Source organism: Bombus fervidus, chromosome 15 (assembly GCF_041682495.2).
Source record: "Bombus fervidus isolate BK054 chromosome 15, iyBomFerv1, whole genome shotgun sequence".
Taxonomy (NCBI): domain Eukaryota; kingdom Metazoa; phylum Arthropoda; class Insecta; order Hymenoptera; family Apidae; genus Bombus; species Bombus fervidus.
The window spans coordinates 7,517,617-7,536,246 of NC_091531.1; the positions used below are offsets into that span (position 1 = coordinate 7,517,617).

Sequence of the window (18,630 nt, forward strand, 5' to 3'; positions counted from 1 at the left end):
CATGCAACCTGAGAATTTATTTAATTATACAGAATTATAATTTTGTCACTTAATTTTCACAAAATCATTTAACTTTTGAGAATAGATTCTTCTTCCTCGTTAATCATATATGTATACTCTTCTGAATAAACTAAAGTAAATTCAATAAGAATTACGTGTTGGTAACTTTTGACGTACCTTATCAATTTTCCACTCCTAGACAAGCCTCAAAGGTTGTTGTCGCTAGGCAACTTGAACGTATACAAAACGTCTCGTGCGGTATTGCGTCTCAGAAACTTATGTTCATATCGCTCGAAATGAACCAATGTGACTGCGAAAGTATACAAACAGAAACAATTCTCTGCAATCAATCGATGTTAAAAGCGATAAGGAATAACCATGTTGCTCAAATATTTGGGCAATGTTACTCCACCGTATGTAAGTACATATACTTTAAATTAGTTAATGATTTTAATGACGTTCTGAATAATGCTTGTAATTGATTTAAATACGAAAGTAAGAATAAACATCGTAAAATTTATCTCGAACTTTCCTAAGATTAATGTCGAAAAATAATATAAGATGATAAAAAGTTAATAGTAAGCTAAACTAGAATAATAATAAAATAAAAAATTAGAAAATAAAATCTGTTTAGAGAAATATTAAACTAAACTAAAATAATAATGTAACACAAAGTAAGGAAATAACATTTTTAAAATAATACAAAATTAATAGCAAACTGAATTAGGGTAATATTAAAATAAAAAGTTAAAAAATAAAATCTATTCGAAGAAATAATAAAATGAAGAATAGATGAAAAACATTAAATCGCACTAAGGTAATAATTAAATATAAAATAGGGAAAAATATTTTAGATAAATTTCTGAAAAATTATTTTATAAAACAGGAGTACGAGAATAGAGTGGTGGGTATAAGCTGGTCACCAAACAGTCTAAAACTGGCTGTCGCTTCCTCTGATCGTTCCATATACCTTTTTGACGAGAATTGCGTGAAACGTGACAAATTTTCCACGAAACCTGTCGATTCGAAGGTACGAAGGTATTCGAGAATAATTTCCTTATAATTGCATTAAGGTACAAGCAAATGTACTCTACTGATTGTATTCTGTATTTTTTATTTTACTCCTGTTCCTTAACGCTAATCTTACCAGACCAGGTCAAATGACCGGTTTCAAAATTTAATTTAAAATTGTACATTCATTGTTATTTCTTTTGTTCATCTAACTTTATGTAAACTCCTATATTATCTGATTAATCAATTTCTTAATTTTTCTTTAGTGTTAATAAACATAATAAATTTGTTATTTTTTTTTTAATGTAAGTTTCAAAAAGATATTATAACAAACAATAATTGAAATATTATAAAAGATTCTTCAAATTTAAATGATGTGTGTATCTTTATGAAAAATTACCCATCTTTTTCTAGTTTGGTAAAAAGAGTTACGTGATCAAGGGTATTGCCTTTTCTCCAGACTCGACAAAAATAGCAGTAGGCCAGACTGACTGTATAGTTTACGTTTACAAAATTGGAGAACAATGGTAAATGATAGAAAAAATTAATTTTAAAAATTCTCTTTAAAAGATATTGTTCTCATATAGGGGAGAGAAGAAAGTGATTTGCAACAAGTTTCGTCAAAGTTCTCCTGTCACTTGTCTAATTTGGCTGACCGAGGGACCAATTATTGTTGGTTTGGTAGATGGCAAAGTTCGCATTGCATTGGTGAAGACTCATAAAGCTCAGACACTTTACACGGCTGATTCGACCACAATTGCATTGGCTTCCAAGTAATCTATCTTCACAATATTTTATTTTCTCATTAATTCCTCCGTATTGAAACAAAAATTGCATATTTTATTGTCCTTGTTGTTTGCCGCATTGAATAGGGTCTTCTTTACTTTACATACAATCGCCACTCGACTTGTTTTCAGGATATTCATAAAAATACCTCTGCTACATTTTATCTTGGTATAAGTTAGGTCATGATCCTGACAATATATTTGAAAGTTAATGAAATCGATAAGGTGGATCCTCATTTAAATAATTAATAAATGTCTCATATACTTTTAGAAATTTCTTTATAATATTTCTAATTTAAATAAAATCATCGTCTTATCTTTAATTTCAGTGTACGAGGAACCGGTTTCTTATCAAGTCACGCTGACGGTAGCATAATAAAGTATCATTTAACCGCCGATGGAAATCACGAGCCTTCTGGACGTATCTGTACTCATACAGTACCAGCATACGCATTAGCTTGGACACAATCGCATGTTCTGGCTGCAGGATGCGACAGACGAGTGTCATTTTACGATTCGCGTGGAAAGTTAGTGAAAAATTTCGACTACAGTCGCGAGAACGAAAAAGAAATCGCTGTGGCCTGCTGTAGTCCCAGTGGACAGAGTGTTGCTATCGGATCTTGGGACAAAATACGAATTTTGGATTGGAGTCCTCGACGTTCCATTTGGGAAGAGGCAAATACACGATCTTTGCCTAATTTCTATACAGTCACTGCAATATCCTGGCGTCGTGATGGTTCCAGGTCAGCCTATATAAACTGTTCCATGCAATTAGACCAAATTATAACCCTGAAATGATAGAAGATATGAGGGCATTTAGAAAATAAGAAATAAAGAAGAAAAAACTTAGAAAAATATTTGAGAATAAAAAGCAAAGAATATATGTATATACAGAATAAAAAAGATAAAAATTATATATTATTAACTTTCCAGATTACTTGTAGGCAGCCTCTGCGGTGCAGTAGAGCAATTCGAAACAGTCCTAAAGAGAACAGTAATCAGAGGAAGTCACGAAGTGGCCTACGTTGGACCCAACCAAGTAGTGATTCGTCCATTACAAGAGGGCAATCGGCCAGTAATTATTAGATCCCAAACAGGCTATGAAATAGAGGATGTCAAAGTCCTAGGACGAGCTGACAATAATGTGATAGCTCGCACAGCTAACACTCTACTTCTAGCTGACATTGAACTAAATCTTATCAGTGAAATTTCCTGGGAAGACAAAAGCAACAGTGAAAAATTCTTTTTTGAATATCCAAGAGTGTGTCTAATCTTCTGTTCAGGAGAACTAACCATAGTTGAGTATGGAAATAATGAGGCATTGGGCTCAGTAAGAACAGAAGCAGTAAATCCTCATGTAGTTAGTGTGAGGATCAATGAGAGACAGGCTGCTGAAGCACCGGATAATAAAAGACTCGCTTATTTGTTGGATCCAAGAACTGTTCGCATCATGGACCTGGTAACTGGGCTTACTGTTACAATGGTTTCTCATGATGTCCGTGTAGATTGGCTGGAACTTAGCGAAACAGGCCACAGGTTACTATCTAGAGACAAGAGAGCCAGGTAACGAAGTATTCTGCTTATTTACATGAAATTTTTTTAATCGTTCAGTATGCAGTATTTCAGTATTCTTATATTCTCGTAGTTAAAGTATTGTGCCCCTCCTAAATGCAGAAATGTCCTTAGTATTTTATGGAACGATATAAAAAAATTATTGGGAGAAACATACAGAGTTTTTGGCTACAGGTGTAAAAAAACTTGTACGAGATAACCTGCTGCCCATGTAGCGTTCAATTTGAGGATCCTGTACACCTTGCTGCTTAGGCTGATCCACTTTCGTTCGTGTAAGAAGGTTTACTCGCTCACAGGGATATTTCGGTTAATGTTTAATTGTCAATAACTAAAAAAGGAAGTCGAACGCGAAATTTTTTTATTCTTGATTTTTATCTTATTTTAACTTTAAGAATGGCCCCTTAAATTTTTTCACATCTATAGCCGAACTGGTTATCCATTGTTGACATGCAACAATCGATAACGTAGACTTCTGTCGATTAATATGGAATCTATATTGCTAAAAAATCTACCCCTGAAGTTCCTCTTTCATCTAAAATTTATAAATTTTATTGAGATTTCAATATATTCTTAATTCTCGCTATTTATCTAGACTATGGCTAAGTGACGAGCTAGGTGGAAGAATTTTATTATTGACTGGAGTCAGTTTTGCTTCTTGGGTACTAGGCAGTGATGTAGTAGTAGCTCAAACCGGACAAACCTTGGCAGTCTGGTACAACGTCGATGATCCCGAAGTGGCAACATTAATTCCAGTTCGTGGTGACGCCATCGACATTACTAGAGAAGATGGAAGAACTTCTGTCACGGTGGAGGAGGCTGGAGGCAAGGTGGCCTATCTGCTTGATGAACCACTGATAGAATTTGGCACAGCGCTACATGACAATGATTTTGGTAGAGCTTTATTATTCCTGGAGGATTTGGCAGATAGGCCTCAAGCGGAGGCCATGTGGGAAAATGTGGCCAGGAACGCAATGGCTGCTAGACAGTTATTGGTAGCTGCCAGGTGCTACGCAGCTCTCGGAGATGTAGCTTGTTGCAGGTTTATATGTTTCTTCATTGTTCCTGTTTGTTCTTACCAATTACAGTGACTTACAAAAGTATTTGAATAGTTACCATAAAAAGCTTTTCATTACTCTTTTAGATTCTTAAAAAATATAATAGAAATCGGCGAAAAGTATCGTGCAGAGACTGGACATGATCCACTTTCAAGCCCTGACTGTTGGGCAAAGTTAGCCATTCTAAATGGCGAATTAAAAACTGCAGAAGCCATTTATTTGGAACAAAATGAATTAGGCCAGGCTCTGGACATGTACCAAAAATATTGGCACTGGGAAGATGCGTTGATTTTAGCACAAAACAGAGGCTGGCCAGGTCTCCAGGAGCTCAGAGACAGACATCTGACTTGGCTACTCGAAAGTGGCCAGACAGCTAGAGCTGCTGCCATTTTGGAACCTACTAATCCTCGACGTGCAGTCAAGCTATACTTAGATGCTCATCGACCTGGTCGAGCAGCTAGACTTGTTCTGGCCAATCCAGATCTATTGGAGGACAGATCCATTGTTAATGAAATCGTGAGAGTCTTGAAAGCGACGGATTTAATGGAATTAGCTGGAGAACTGTTGGAAAAGACATCAGAGCCTCTGGAAGCTATCAAATGCTACTCTCAAGCTGGAGTATTTGCAAGAGCATTGGAATTGGCTAGAAAAGTAGATCCTACTTCGGTAGTTGACCTTGAACGAGAATGGGGCAAGCACTTGGCCTCTGCTGGACACTATGATGCAGCTATTAATCATTTTATAGAGGCAGGTGAAACTGCTTTAGCTCTGGATGCTGCTATCAATGCACGGCAGTGGAGAAAGGGGCTACAGATCATACAGGTAAAGATTTCTTCACATTTGCCTATTTTTCTATAATTAACAGATTACGGAAGATCTAAATATGCGGAAATACCCAATATACATGCAATATTCAAAATAAAGTACTTGTTAATACTAGTATTTTTAAAAGGTAATCGAGGACGATGATCCCACAATAAGGAAACAGTGCGAGAAACTGGCCGAATATTTCGCCTCCATACACGAAAAGAACTTGGCAGAAAAGCTTTTCATTCGATCCGGAGATGCTAGACGTGCAGTTGATGTTCACGTACAAAATGGCAACTGGAGTCGTGCTCATGAAGTAGCTCAAGAGTATATGACTCCTGATGAAGCGAACGAAGTCCTGTTAAAACATGCTACAATCCTCTGTGAAACAGGAGATCTGAAACACGCAGAGGAACTATATCTTGCCATTGGCAAATATGATTCAGCTATAGCGATGTATAGAAAGGCTAGTCGGCGTGCAGATATGATTAGATTAGTAGCAAAATATAGACCAGACCTTTTGGAGACCACTCATGCGCACTTAGCCAGAGAATTGAATGAGTCTAGCAAGCCTCGTGAGGCTGAGGAGCATTATCTTGCAGCTGGTGATTGGAGAGGAGCGGTGACTGCTTATAGGACAGCCAACATGTGGGAGGATGCTCTTCGTGTAGCGAAACAGCATGCTGGAGATAACGCAGCCCAACAGGTCTCGATTACTAGACACTTATCTTTAAATTATGAATGTTTATACATTTAGAAGAAAATTAAAAAATGCAAAAGTGTATAAAATGGATATATAATTAAAAAATTCTAATTTCTATATAGGTAGCTTTAATATGGGCACGTACATTGGCACCAGAATTAGCAGCCAGGCTGCTTATGCGGCTGAACTACTTAGATGGCTGTCTGCAGCTAGCTTGTGAAGCTGACTTGTTTGATTGGGCTTTGGAAATTGTCAAATATGGGAGTACTGATCAGGCGAAAGAAGTTCACTATAGATATGCCATGGCTCTGGAAGATGCAGGTCATTTCTCTGAAGCAGAGAAAGAATTTATTAAAGCTGGAAGAACCATGGAGGCTGTTCAGATGTATATTCATACTCGAGATTGGGAGGCTGCTGAAGATGTAGCTCAATCCATTAACCAAGATGCAGTTGCTCAAGTCCTAATTGCCAGGGCTAGTGAAGCAGTTGAAGCACAGGACTATTCCTTGGCTGAGACTTTGCTATTGAGAGCCCATAAACCTGAAATGATTATTGAACACTATAAGGTGATTATTTGATAATACATAATGTGTATATTGATTCATTTCTTAAATGCTTCTTGAATATTACAGAAAGCAGGAATGTGGTCTGAGGCGCTACGCGTTTGCAGAGAATACCTACCGAGTCAACAAGCAAATCTCAGGCGTGAACTTGGTCAAATAAGCGCCTCTCTTGCTGGTGCAAACGCTTTTGAAGAAGCCAGAAAGTGGTTAGAAGTTGGTGAAGTGCGAGCTGCTCTCGATATCTTAATTCTAGATCCTCAAGCGCCCAGGTCGTCTCTTATCAAGGCTGCTGACATTCTACTTCATCAGGCTGATTCAGAAACTGTTGCTCAAGTCGGTGGAGACCTTGGCTCGCGTTTGTTTGCTATTGGAGAATATGCTGTTGCTGCTCAGGTTGCCATCTTACCATTGAATATCCTACAAATAAAAGATTGATTTAATTTCATAAATTTAATTTCTTTCTTATATCCTTTAGGTATTCTTACAAGCAGACAAATTGAAAGATGCTATTGATTCATTGGCTTCAATTGGAGAGTGGGAAAAGGCCAAGAGAATTGTGAACGAACTGGCACCAGATATAGAACCTTATCTGGAAGAGAAGTATAAGGAAGCAATGCTGAGGGATGGACAAATAGATAGACTTGTGGAAATAGATGCAGATGCTGGACTTGAGATACTGGCTAATAAAGGTCAATGGAACCAAGTATTCGAGACTGCAAGCACTCAAGGAACTCAGGTTTTGCACAAATATGTAGCACAAAGAGCGGTTCAATTATTGAAAGGAAATGCTCCACTAGATGCTTTGCAATTGTATGTTAAGTATGGTACTCCTCCCATCCAGCAAAATTTTAATCTCTACTTACAGTTGTCTGAGAGCGTTTTGAATTCAGAGGTAAGAATAGCATACTGATAAACTTGTTAAAAAAGAAATAGTCAGCTGGAAGTTGTTTTGTTTCAGGCATATTATGAATACAGATACTTAAGTCACTTGAGAACTGTACTCTTGGATCTCTGGAAGAATCTAAAATCATTAGAATCAAGTCAAAAATCGAAATTTGAGAGAGTACTCGAAGCTACTCATTATTCAGCAGTGAAATGTGGTTGTCGTGATTATCCTGTACTTTCTGGGCTGGTCTTAAAAGCTTCCATTACTTTACTGAGGTACACTGACCTTCTTCTTGCTGATAGAGCTTACTATGAAGCAGGGATAGAAGCACGTACAGCTGGGAAGAACAGTGAAGCCTTTGTTTTTCTAAACCATTTCCTGGATTTAGAGGAGTGTATAGAAGAAGGTGATAGTACTGTGTTGGATGTTGAAGATTTAGCTGTAACAGACTTCCCTGTGGAGGTTCCTCTGCCAGAGACATTGAGTTTAACAACAGAACAGAGAGAAGAAGTCCGTGAATGGGTTCTTGCTGTATCTATGGATCAAAAAGTGGAGCAGGTTCTCCCCACAGATCACAGAGGAGTCTATGTAGGTTCATTGACTGCTCACTCTGTTGATTCTGGAAGTCTTCAAGCTTGCATCTTGACTGGGTATCCCATTCGAGGTTCAATCATTAAATGCACAGAGGTATTTTATAAATTCTATCAGTGGATTTTATTTATTTTTTAATCTTTTTCAAAGTATAATGATGAATTGTTATCTGTAAAGCTTCAGCATGTGGCAGACCGTGATGACTGGGCAAAGTTGATTAATACTGCACGCCAAGCTCCTCAGGATTCAAATCTTAATGATATTCTAGCTTTCATTCAAGAATGGTTTGGAGCAATTCCCAATTATTCTTTTTAAAGGCACATGGTGTTACTTATTGTTACAGTTTCCAAAATAGAAAAGCATAAGTTTCTATGTAAATATAAGTATATTAATGTAAGTATAAACAAGATTAAATTATTAATAAAATGAATATAAATGAAATATATTTAACAGCTAGTAATGGCCTTCTAATGACAAGGTAACGCAGAAAGAAAACGACCTCATTTCTCTAGAATTTATTTAAATAAGGCTGCATTATGTAAATAATTACTCTAACTTAAGCATAAATAGTTTCTATGCAATGTGAATATACATGCAACGTGTGTCCACGGGATTTCTCATGTCTTATCGTTAAAGTGACTCTATGTATAACGATCGACCCTAACGAGTTATCAAGATAACTATCACTCGTTGTCTGAATACCTATCCACGATGGATGTTTATATTTATACGACTACTCAGTGATGACTATGGGCGTATTGCATTTTTATACAGAGGTTATATGTATATCTCGAAAATATTAGTACAAGCTAGAAATGCTAAACTAAATAACACACAATACTCTTTCTTGAGTTCCTCTTTGCATTACATTCCTTTTATCCAACCGCCTTTGATCGTTTTTAATACCTTATTATTCACACCTATTTTAAGTGTAAATAAAACATAGAATAACAGATAAAGGGAAAAATTAGTGAAAGCTAAATTAATTTTATGCAGACACAAATATTGAGAAATTAATGCTTTGAAATTTGACAGTGCTCATCATTTTACCCTTAGTAAAACATCAAGACAATATGGCTGAATTATGATACTTGTGAAAATAAAGAGGCATCTTTGAACAGAGAGAATGCGTTTGATTTAGTTTTCATTAAGTATCTGTCATTTCTTGCTTATACCATCATTTCCTAAATATCTTGTGTAAATATACAAGAAGTGCCTTAAAAGATTTACTGTAAATAAGATTTCCAAGTGAAAAACAAGATATTAAGGATTCTACTTGGCTATCTGGTCATAGAATTTTTAAATTATTTAGGAGTTACAAAGTTACTAATCAATTCTATAAAAATATCAGAAATCATCTGATTTTTCACTCAAAGATCTATTTCTTCCTATGATACAGTATACTTCAGGAGACACTTTGTATGCAGTTTACAATAACTAAATATACAAAACATTTAATAAATAGCGCATTTCTTGGTAATAAGGAAATTTTTTCCTTATCTATCTCATATCAAGTATGCAAAGAAATTCCCCATTTGTAAAACATTGTGTTAAGCCTATAATTTTATAAACACATTTTCTTCCTCTATTAACTCTCTATTATTAATTTTCTCTATTATTAATCTCCTCTATTATTAACTTTCAATTATAATAAAATAATTCAGATTTAAGAAAATTATATCGAAATGGTGCATAAGATAATTAAATGTGAATTTAAATATAAACAATTTATTTAAACATAAATCTACTATTATCAGTATCTTCTTTTCAAAGATACACATTATGTTATATCCAAGAAATACTCTATTTATTAAATACTCTGCACACATATTGTATCAGGACTATAAAACTCCTCGCTCGAAGTTTCCTCTTTCTTATAAAAATGAAGAATATGTTAAATACGAAGGAAGTTCTGAACATATACAGTACATACATATTATGCTTTGCCTTTAGGATTTTACTAAAACGTATTTTACTTTGTCGTCCTGTCTTAAATATCGAACAGTTCCCGTATTTAATAATTCTTCTTTTATTTCTTGAGAAAAAATATTTCAATTAAACTATTTCATTTCAATTCGCATTACGATATATGCAGAAGGAATTCTTGCAAGAAGTACAAGTCACAGCTACTTGCAAATTGAAGATAAAAGAAGATACCACATAAAGTATACAAATGTAAATTCTTATAGTAGCATAGAAACTTTCTGAACAAGCACTTCACGATTTGTCCAAAAATGTTGTACGATACTGTTCATCTCCTATCCTAATAATCTAAAAAAAGCAATTTAGACTTAACTCCATGGAATTCTCCATGTTTACAAACTACGACCAATTCAAATTGCAAGAATTTCTTCTATAATCTTTAAAATGAACCAAAAAAATTGTATAATCTCACTCTTTACAAAAACTCGTTACTACTGCTGCGTGATCCTGAATACCGGACCAATTCTCAGGAAGAATCTTCGCAACACGGACCTTAATTCCGGTTTGAGATCAAAGCACATAACCTCACAAAGTAATGGGTAACAGCTAGACGCGTGGACTGCAAACCGATTGTCGCTCATCTTTAGGATCCTCGTGAGAAGCAACAACAGTATCGGAGTCCAAGCATCTCGGTGAGCTTCGTTGGAAAGTGCCAGGAAATATTCCAGTGCTTCACAAGCCACTTCAACAAGCCTCGTTTCCACTTTGCTCCAGTCAGCTCTGTGAGCTTCATCGCTATACATCTTAAAAAGGATTCTCAATGCACAGGCTAATGACTGTGTTTCTTGTTTAAGTAAATTTGGTTTCACGTTGCCCCGGAAACCAGCTTTCCACAGCGCATTTCGTTGTTCATGATTGGAATTGAAACTCTTCGCGAATCTATGGGATTTCAACAAACATTCGACTAACTGTAATAGATGCGTAGTAGTCAGAGCACAGTACATGCCCTGTTCCTCCTTCTGTTGGTCTGCACCAGCTCTTACACCCAATTCAGAGGACTTCCCATTAAACATGTCCGCCTGTGCCAATGCTAGATTCTCCTGGTCCTCCTTCCTGGATGTAGCTGGGTAGAACACAATGTTGTCTATCGTTTGAATCAGCTCCAACTGCACCACACATTTAATTAATAACGCGGAAAAAACTCTGTTCTTTGCGGTCTCGCCGTTTGTTAAACTTTGAGAGCTGTTGCTTCTCTTGAGGATCCCCATATGACTGTCTGCATCCCCTGTGATTACATCTAGGTCAGATTCCTTATTAGGCGACTGGGGTTTCCAAGTGAGTAAGGCAGATGGCAGGGTGCTCTCGAAGATATCGAGGACACAACTGCAGGTCTTCTCCCATGTTTGCTCGTCGAACTTGATGCCATTGCTGATCACCAAATTCTCTAGGCAGTTGGTTCCCGAACGTGCCAACTGCTCGTTGTCTTGTTGCACGCACCAGAGCAGTTGAGAGTATAGCTGCTCTAGTAGAAGAGGACCCAAAGTATCGTAAAATTGTGAGAATACATCGACGATTGCGTACAGGGCGTGGTTACACGTTGTTGTCATCCATTCTGCTTTCTGAAATATTAGCATAGATGCTCATATGTTCACTATAAAAATTATTGTACATTATTTGGAGTGCATCACTGCCAAAAGTAATTTATATATCATGCAGACCAAAAAAAAGCAGCAGTATTAAAAAATAAATTTTTTCACGCACCTCTGTATGTTGTTCAGGAAGTTTCATGTTGTCAAAGATTCTGAACAGAACTTGGAAGAGATCTTTCCACCAATGGGGTTTAAAAGAAGCTCCATGCGTTTTTACGACGTCGAAAAGAACGGTCAACGCTCGTGTTCGAACGTCCAACTTACACCTACTCACTATACACGATAACTCGAACAACAGCGGGAACCATCCTCTAACCTATATAAATAAAATCTTCGAGTAGTAAATTTTTTATAATAAAAAGTTTACCGAATGTACCTAGTGGACAAGTTGCAAGGATTTGAAAAAAATTGGGGATATATAAAAAAAATATGAGATCTTTACCCAAGCTCTATCTTCTTCAGACACCATTCCACTATCATCCATCATGCCCTCCGCGAAGAGATTTGGATTGGCGTCGATATATGACGCGCAAGAACGTATCAATCTTATGGCTTCCATACTCGTCTCGGGGAAGGAGGCGTTGCAAGCAAATTCACTGAGGCACTTTACGGCGTCTTGAAAGGAATCTACCATGATACTGAAATCTTCAGCATATAATTCATCTGAAAATATATACCAAATATAAAATAAACCAATTAAAACTATCACATCAAGTATATCACCACATCTGCAAACACTCACTTATAATCTTCCCAGTCATAGAAAATGCTAGCTCAACAACAGCTTCATCTCTGTCACTAGCTGCATGGTGGAACACGCTGAATATATTTTTCCATCCTGATCGAATATTAGGAGCCTGTGAGTGTACAATTTGCGCGACACAACGGACCACCATGTCCCTAATCACTGGTGATCGATTCTTTTTCATGATATGCTCAAACGGTCTGAGGAAATCCTTTTGAAACCGGAAATTAGCGAATTCTCCCTTCTCTATGAACTTGGTCGCAAGTTGTCTCAAAGAATCGACTGCAAAGAAAGCGATATCCTGGCGAGGACTGCAACCAACTCTGTCAAAGTGATCTCCTATCACTTGCCAAATCCTGGACCACTGAAGTCTGATACGTCCCATGTTATAATAAGAAATTTCTACGATCTTGGTTAAAGAGAACATCCGGGGCTGCGTTGGGTGTGATAGTTCTTCCAGAGAGACTTGACAGAGAGCTTTCACGAATTCTACAATGGCGTCACCGTCTAGTCTAGTGGAACCGGTGAATATTCGATCGACAGCTACCACCACGCTTTGAGAGCTTGTCTCTCCTATCGATTCCTTTACGCTTGCTAAAAAACATACAAAAAGACGAAGCATGTAAAATAAATAGATAGAAAATAAACAGAAGTTAAAGAACACAATTTTTGTTAACTAGGATTTCATCTTCAATATGCGTGCACTTTTCTACCATTAAATTATCATGAAAAATTTGTGGGATATCTATGATATACTTACGATCCAACGAGCTGAGATTCAAATTATTGTTCTGATGCAAGTTGTTATGTGTTAGGTTGAAGTTTACTAATGGCGAAGGGAAATGCGGCTTCGAAGGTGGACCCAAGAGCTGAGGTCTGACTCCAGTTCCAATTAATTGGGCAAGCTCGAGTTGAGAGATACATTTAACAACATCCAACCAAGAGCTGCCAAGATAATTACCATCAGTGTGAGCTACAGTAATCAGAGTTTTGATCGTATCGATGTTCTTCGCCTTCATTTCAGTAATCGGTGAATTCGCAGTCAATAAAGTGAACCGTGCTAAGGCTTGCACATACGCGTCCCGTTCTAACTATAATTAAAACAGAAAAATAAAATTTACAACAAAGATCTTGAGTGATTTGAAGCTTACGATATACCTTATATATTCTACAGTTCATACAGCTTCGGACGTAAAAGTAACCAACTGAATAAAACTAGCCGAAACAGGACTAGCATAGTAGTTTAAAATTTCGCTGATATCGCAGAAACGCTTACCGTCATATGAAATATGCAAGCAATGCGTATTGCACATCTAATACCATCTAGACAAAGGGAAGCAATTTCTGGATCATCGCAATCTTGAAGACCGACACTGAATGCGGCTAAAAATGGTGTCCACGCCATTTTAAACATAGGTCGAACGTGTTCCAGGTGTTTAGCCGTGGTGAACGGTGCTTGAACGTGACTGACAGATTCCATTAGATTTTTTGCTGCTGTCGAGATTACTTCCATCTCCATGTTCCATAAAAGCCGTCGTTTCTTTTCGCTAGATATCACTGTAACACCAAGCATATTTAAAATTATTAATTATATAACAATCTACTTAATTAGTTCAATTTCTATTTACCTTGCTTGCCAGGTCGATTAGGATTGGATTTCATCTTAATTTCGTTACCGGCAATTTCGTCATAAATTTTCGATAAGTACTCTTCAGGGAGATCCTCGTTATCACTAATGCGTCGGTTTAGCTTGATATATTGCTCTTTGGTCATTTTATTTTTCACTTGAGGAGAGTGTAGATCGGTAGTCAACATAATGATCGAAAAGCCCAATACATATGCGGTATCCGCACTTGTGAATAACCCATTACTGGTAATATAAAAGGTAAATTAATTTATGAAAAAAAAAAATGTTAAAATTATACAATATTATGTATTAAGAAGATAACACGGAAGAAATATGGAAAAATATGATAATATGATATCATATAATACTGAAATTTAAAGGATACTTACTTTGGATTACATTCACAGTATCGACTAGCAAACTTCTCCATTAATCGATCAATCTTCTGCGCTTCACCAGGCAATCGAAAGCCCTCGAGAAAATATCTAAGGGCTGTAACTAAATCACGGTCGGCAAAATTCATTTGATCAATATAGCTGTACATCACCTGATTGTGATTATGGTCGCCAAGAAAATCGCCGATTGCGGTCTTATCGAGTCGCTCGTCCATATGAAGCCAACGGGCAACATCTTCGGACGAATTACCTAGAAGACTTTGTTCTTGAAGATATTGTACTCCCTTGCTTGGCTTTCGATTAAAACTAGAGGTAAAAATACCAATTTAATTAATAAAATACATGTCTCTTTGCAACTCTGACATTTTCTAAGTGTTATTACAGCGATTTAAAATATCAGGCAGTCTTATTATCCTTCTGCAGTTTAACTTACATTCAACATTTTATAACCGATTTGTACCTAGTTAAATTAAAAGGCTGTTCATAACTTGACTATAATTATAAATTTTCGTAATATGTCTATTTTAATATATCTCGATCAAATTAAATTTTGATACAAAATAATCAATTCCATATAATAAACGTAAAAGGAATTATACGATATAATAACATACGATGTTGACTCAACTATTTGACACAAATCAATTGTTCAAGTAAAAGAAGTAGAAGAATTTTGTTTTGAGACAACCTGATGCTTTAAATATCAGAACAAGACGAAGAAATTAAAAAACGAATTGTAATTCATACATATCGATGCCAGTCTCCCACACTTCTTTTTGTTGTTTCTGGACCTCATATTGTTCAGGAGAATCCGGGATCTCCTTGTTTCCTACTAAACTAGAGTTTGCTGAGGATAGACTACCAGCACTTCCATAACGAGGCAGGGGAGGTTCCACTGGAGGATCAGGGGGCTCAGATGGGAGTTGCTGATCAGCTGGAACACTAGGGTTCACATACAGATCTCTGCTCCACTCAACCATGCACTTCAAGATGGATACTAAACATTCAAGACCCCTGATCCTCATTGATTTTTCTTGATTTGGTGATGCACCTAATTCTAGTGCTTGTCTACCTTGTGCTATCTTTGATAAGTCATTCACAAGCCTGTAAAAATATAGAATATAACTAATTTAATCTCTCTATAAAAATATAATAATACGAAATATAAAATATTCATTCGTTTTATAGATTTACGGGTAATTGTTGTTTTCCAACCTTTCAAATAGATTCGCAGCTGATAAGTCACAATCGTAGTTCACATAGATATCCACGACACTCTGTGCATCCGCACAAATACGAGTCAAAGCGTGAATCACCATCCATTTGTGTTCGAAAGAACTGCTAGAAGTCTCGAGGATATTCATAAAAATTTCCTTGAAGAAAACCTCTATCTGCATCTTTAAGTGCACTTTGAAGCGAGCCAGCAGTGCGAGAAACAATGCTAGAGATAATTCAAACACCTCGGGAACGGAAGAGACACCGTTTTTCGAGAGTGCTACACAGAGGTACTGTTTTATGGCTATGACAAACATTTCATTGGAACGCAATACTGGTCCAGCATTTTGCAGGATACCCAGAAGCAATTGTAAGGAAAGGATCTTCGACCTGAGCTGGTGGGACCTAAAGAGAGTATACCACAAAAATTTCATAAGATGCCAAACTTTGAGATACCAACTTGCATGATTATTAGAAAAGTGACATACTCTTTCTTTGTTTGCGAAATTATGATACATGAAATAACAAATATTCCAATATCATAACTTTAAATGGATAAGTCAAAAAAACCAATTAGGTTTTACTTGATTTATATGAAATACAAAAATGTCAAAAAGTATCTCAAAAAGACTGAATCAACTTAAAAATAATTGTCTGCATTAAAACATTTTCTTAATAAAAAGACTCTTTGCACATACTTGGGATCTGGAGTGCCATCAGGAAGTGGTTTCATGGAAAGCTTGCAAAGTGCTCTAAAAACCAGGAAAGCGTCCTTCTGTAGCACATGAGTGAACTTCGCCCTGACCATATTATCGCTCTCTGCAACCGCCTCGTCGGAATTCTCATCTATAGGCACTTGATCTAAGCTAGCCTCCTCTGACGTTACAGTAGTTATATTCGTCGAATCTTCGGGAATAATAGAATTTACTACATCCTCTAAAATCCCTCTCACTATTAACTGTGATTCTTGACTACTCTCCACTGATGATTCTTCGTGGTTTATTTCAGTTTCAAGCTCTCCCGAAGTGCAGTTAGTGGAATTTACATTGGTGGTTTCGGCTTGATCTACCTCGTTCCGGACGGTCTCTTCTTCCTAGGAAAGCAGAAAATATTTCTTAACATTCTTTTATGTAAGTTTCAGTAATACAATTTTATGCCAATTAATTAGTAAACTTACTGCCTGTGTTTCCATACGTGCAAAAATAACATTAATCATCTGGGTGAGCGTAGCTCGAGCTGTAGTTTGATTAACCAGATTCCTTGAGGCCAGATAGACACTGTATACTGTGCGTATGGTGAGCAACACAGTACCCTCGTGAACTTCCACATGTTGACTGGTCATAACTGTGAGAAGGGCTTTTATAATTTGCAATTGGACTCCTTCGTCCGTCTGTGGCCCCATGAAACATCCACATATTGTTTCAACAATGCGCACAATGAGCAGCTTATTTGGTTCTGTAGAATCAGGTACATTTCCTGTAAGATGTCCATAGGCAATTAACTTTTGCAGACAATCCAGAGCAGTGACCACGATTCTTGGTGACTTGCTTTGACATGCCAATTCAAAGGGCAGAAAATACTTTTCTGCAGAGATAACATATGAATCACTGCGAGGCTGTGGCAAAGCAGTTGATACTTGAGTGCCTGAGCCTTCTTTGATTTCATTTCTCAAGTTATCTGAAAAACAATATATATTTGAAATTATAAATTGATTTTAATATTTCCTTGAAAATATAACGCAAAATTATTTTTAGTCTGTATTTCTCAAAAACTTGAAGAAAATCAAACAACTTTGTATAGTAACAAATAATTAAAAATAGACAGGAATATAACAAACAATACATATACATATTCATTCCTATTTTCATATGAACATATGTATATATTTAATATTATAACACATGTATATCAAATGTCAAAGTCCAAGAACTCAATAACATACAATATAATCATGTTACTTAATATCTATATATCACTGAATAAGAAGAAAAATTGAAGCTGATGCAATATATTAAATCATCGAATTAATCTAATTAGATCTTTCTATGAAGACCAAGAAATGCAATTTTACCAGTCAATTTTAAAACCCTAAAGAATTTAATGTCATATTCTGAAGAAGAATCTGCCATCAATCCCTATATAACCAAAATCTTATTAGAACATTCAGAGAATAATGGATTAAAATATTAAACTAATTCCAATTATAAATCACACAATATAATCATTTATAATACTTTGCAGTAGAGTATCACAATTTTAAGCATTTGCTATAATATGAATAGTTTTGTGTTGTATGCATAACTCTAAAGGAACTTCTTCGATTACATATATTAGTGTTATCACACAGAATAATTTGATGATTAATGAATTTACCAAGTGCAGTCTCGCAGGATTTTCTGAGCTGAGAGAGGTGCGACCGTTTGACATCCCGGTCAGCCAGGATCTTTTCCAAAGCTCTGATAATGAACATCTCTTTGGAGTTATCTCGCATCGTCGCCGGGCCGCGCTGATTCCTCTGCTACGCTGGCACGGGAGCACACGCGACTCGATCGAAGTCTCGCATCTTTACCACCGTGATTTGCTTACCGGTTCCTCGTACATCGTTTTGCACCACCTTCTGGAGGCAGAAGTCGTCCGCGGAAACCTCTGCGGCACTGTCGATGAAACGCGTATCGATTAGGAGCTTTACCAACGACAAATAGGTGGAACAACGATATTTCAAATGAGTTTCGCCTTGAGATTACGTTTCAATCCATTTTTCACGAAATCATGTGAAACGATGACGAAACTCCAAAAAATGACAGCAAACTTTCGAAACAGCGGAGAAACCACAGAGACAGACTGAAACGACGAAGGAGGCTCAAGTGGCGCCCTCCACACACATACACACACGTGCATACACTTACTAGTTATTTATGAGGAATCTAGGAATCCCTATATAAATACCGTACTTAAAATACCGTATTGGGCTTAAAATTTTAGTATATATTATTATTTATATTATTATTATATTTATTTAGATTACTATACATTATATATATTATTATTTGGTATATATATTATTTATTATTTATTAAAATACAGAAGTTTTAATATATGAATT

The 18,630-nt window shown here is 36.4% G+C and overlaps 2 protein-coding genes across 3 annotated transcripts; one reads left to right on the forward strand and one right to left on the reverse strand.

The window, feature by feature from the left end:
* The first annotated feature begins 177 nt into the window (after window positions 1–177).
* Oseg2 (intraflagellar transport protein Oseg2) lies at window positions 178–8,888 on the forward strand. Its single transcript, XM_072018323.1, has 14 exons — window positions 178–417; window positions 887–1,030; window positions 1,426–1,538; window positions 1,599–1,784; window positions 2,126–2,539; window positions 2,730–3,359; window positions 3,961–4,407; window positions 4,510–5,245; window positions 5,376–5,936; window positions 6,056–6,499; window positions 6,566–6,889; window positions 6,972–7,388; window positions 7,455–8,069; window positions 8,151–8,888. Exons 1-14 carry the CDS (start codon window positions 379–381, stop codon window positions 8,286–8,288), a joined length of 5,208 nt encoding a protein of 1,735 aa, XP_071874424.1. The 5' UTR covers window positions 178–378; the 3' UTR covers window positions 8,289–8,888.
* Sec71 (ADP ribosylation factor guanine nucleotide exchange factor Sec71) lies at window positions 8,474–18,415 on the reverse strand. 2 transcript variants are annotated; one of them, XM_072018325.1, is made up of 14 exons: window positions 18,272–18,415; window positions 17,901–18,181; window positions 16,705–17,204; window positions 16,226–16,620; window positions 15,528–15,932; window positions 15,060–15,416; window positions 14,307–14,618; window positions 13,919–14,160; window positions 13,567–13,847; window positions 13,051–13,381; window positions 12,288–12,884; window positions 11,988–12,208; window positions 11,658–11,861; window positions 8,474–11,515 (listed from the first exon to the last, which is right to left on the reverse strand). In XM_072018325.1, the coding sequence occupies exons 2-14, from the start codon at window positions 18,016–18,018 to the stop codon at window positions 10,388–10,390; spliced, it is 5,091 nt and encodes a 1,696-aa protein (XP_071874426.1). In that variant the 5' UTR covers window positions 18,019–18,181; window positions 18,272–18,415; the 3' UTR covers window positions 8,474–10,387. The 2 variants fall into 2 exon arrangements, with proteins under 2 accessions (XP_071874426.1, XP_071874425.1); XM_072018324.1 differs by having other exon boundaries at window positions 17,901–18,381.
* Window positions 18,416–18,630: the final 215 nt, after the last annotated feature.

What these genes read in the sequence shown, in the direction of transcription:
- Oseg2 (XM_072018323.1), top strand. Translation starts at nt 379, where the DNA reads ATGTTGCTCAAATATTTGGGCAATGTTACTCCACCGTAT. An exon ending in TACAAAATTGGAGAACAATG is followed by an intron (nt 1,539 to 1,598) that starts GTAAATGATAGA and finishes GTTCTCATATAG; the next exon opens with GGGAGAGAAGAAAGTGATTT. An exon ending in AGAGCGTTTTGAATTCAGAG is followed by an intron (nt 7,389 to 7,454) that starts GTAAGAATAGCA and finishes GTTTTGTTTCAG; the next exon opens with GCATATTATGAATACAGATA.
- Sec71 (XM_072018325.1), bottom strand. Translation starts at nt 18,018, where the DNA reads ATGCGAGATAACTCCAAAGAGATGTTCATTATCAGAGCTTTGGAAAAG. An exon ending in ATCCTGCGAGACTGCACTTG is followed by an intron (nt 17,205 to 17,900) that starts GTAAATTCATTA and finishes ATTGTTTTTCAG; the next exon opens with ATAACTTGAGAAATGAAATC. An exon ending in TATGACTGGGAAGATTATAA is followed by an intron (nt 12,209 to 12,287) that starts GTGAGTGTTTGC and finishes ATATATTTTCAG; the next exon opens with ATGAATTATATGCTGAAGAT.